The sequence below is a fragment of the Salpingoeca rosetta genome (genome assembly GCF_000188695.1).
Source record: "Salpingoeca rosetta unplaced genomic scaffold supercont1.37, whole genome shotgun sequence".
Classification (NCBI taxonomy): Eukaryota; class Choanoflagellata; order Craspedida; family Salpingoecidae; genus Salpingoeca; species Salpingoeca rosetta.
The window spans coordinates 294,943-296,979 of NW_004754897.1; the positions used below are offsets into that span (position 1 = coordinate 294,943).

A 2,037-nucleotide genomic window follows, 5' to 3' on the forward strand; every position below is an offset into this window, starting at 1 on the left:
TCGTTAGGTGACGAGCTGCAAGGAAGCGGTCCTGTACAACCCCTATCTGCGGTGGGTCAAGGCGCCCATGTCGGTTTCAACTTCAGCAGCGTAAGAAGTAAATAAATTTGAATGAAAAAAAGTACATGCATGTCCCGACTCCTACTGTAGCGTGCACATGGGATCACACATTCCCTTTTCGCAAGGATTATTAGGCAAACTGCGCCACAAATCTTAACTGAGGTGCAAGACAGGGTGCAGTTCAAAAGTCAACAGTTCTTGTTCCCCACCCAGAACTTTCTCTTGCCTAGCCAATCTCCCACACAACACACACAGCACACACAGCACACACAGGACACACAGGACACACATACAGGCAGTTCTCTATATTGGCAAGAAATACATTGGAAATTTCTCCACATTGGCAACAAATCTCCGCGCCACACTCTCGCTCAAAACTGTCGCGCCAAAAACCACAACCATTGACACGCACACGCACGCACACGCACACACACACACGCACACACACGCACACACACACCTACACACGCACGCACGCACACGAACGAACGACATCAGCAGCTTGAAGGCGTCGCTTAAGGCCGCAGCAACGGGCGTGAACAGCAACACACGATTATGACTAAGATGAAGACACGGATGGAGAAGTACAACATCGCCATGGAAGCGATTGCGGGCCACACCAAGCAGAAGCACGTTGCGGAGAAGCATGGTGTGACGGCAGCAACACTGAGCAAGTGGGTGAAGAAGGTCAAGGCAGGAGAGCTACGAGGGGATGAGCGCGACGCATCATGCAAGAAGGCACGACCGCTCCAGTTTGGCGAGATTGAAGATCGCTTGGTGCAGTACATCAAGCTGCGCGAGCGCAAGTACCTGGTGGATGGCCTCGGGCTCTCATGGAAGCTTGTGCAAGAGAAAGCCCTCAAGTTTGCTGCAGACATGAAAGCAACGCATCCAGACAAGGCAGCAACACTTGACAACTTTCGCGCAAGCCCTGGCTGGTTTCAGGGCGTGCGCAAGCGACACAACATCAAGAGCGTGCGACTACATGGAGAGGCTGGCAGTGTTGACGAAGAGACAGCAGCAACGGCAATGGCAGAGTTCAAGCAAGCAGTTTCTGCTACGAGCATCACCAACCCCCAATTCGTCTTCAACGCAGATGAAACTGGCCTCTTCTACCAGACGTTACCTTCAAGACTCTACGTGTCTCGATCGGAGCGCAGTGTTCGCGGAGTGAAGCAGATGGCGGCAAAAGCACGGCTGACGATCATGACGGCAACATCAGCAGCGGGGGAGAAAGTGCCACTCTTCTCTGTCGGAAAGAGCCGGAGACCTATGTGCCTTCGTGACGACTTCCCACCAGTGCGGTACACGTCTCAAGCATCAGCCTGGTTCGACACTGACATGGCCAATTACTACGTGCGTTTCTTTCTCAAGTGGAAGCGTTCACGCTATGGAGACGAGCCTGTTGTTCTCATCTGGGACAATTGCCCGGCACACAAAAACGTCACCAACCCTGCGCCGAAGGAGCTGCACCTGTTGTTCTTGCCCCCAAACCTAACGTCAAAACACCAGCCCATGGATATGGGCTTGATATCGGCCGTGAAAATGCGATACAAGGCATACGTGCTGCAGCAGCTCCTCGCATACTACGACGACGGGCAGCAGACACCACTACCGAAGAGCCGTGGCTTGCGTGGTCTTGCCCATGGAGCGCCACCAAACATTCGAGACGCGTTGACGATCTTGAAACGAGTGTGGGAGGAGGTCAAGCCTGAGTCAGTGGTGCGGTGCTGGATGAAGGCAGCTTGCCTACCCGAAAGCCTTTTCCCACAGCAGCATACACAGCAACAGCAGCGAGTGACTTCGGATGAGATGCTGACAGAACGGAGCAGTGAAGAGGAAGGGCAGGAAGGGGAGGGCGGACAGCTGGTACAAAATGGGCTCGGAGCGGAGAATGAACAGTACGATGAGGCGGAACAGAGAATGACGGAGAGCAGGAGCGATTGATGAAATAAGTCACTCGCTCAATCACTGCAA

At 53.6% G+C, this 2,037-nt stretch overlaps 1 protein-coding gene across 1 annotated transcript; it reads left to right on the top strand.

Moving 5' to 3' along the window:
• Window positions 1-615: 615 nt before the first annotated feature.
• PTSG_13111 (uncharacterized protein) lies at window positions 616-2,007 on the top strand (the record flags this gene model as incomplete). The annotated part of the gene is made up of 1 exon (XM_004988198.1): window positions 616-2,007. The coding sequence occupies one exon, from the start codon at window positions 616-618 to the stop codon at window positions 2,005-2,007; it is 1,392 nt and encodes a 463-aa protein (XP_004988255.1).
• Between the last annotated feature and the right edge of the window lie 30 nt (window positions 2,008-2,037).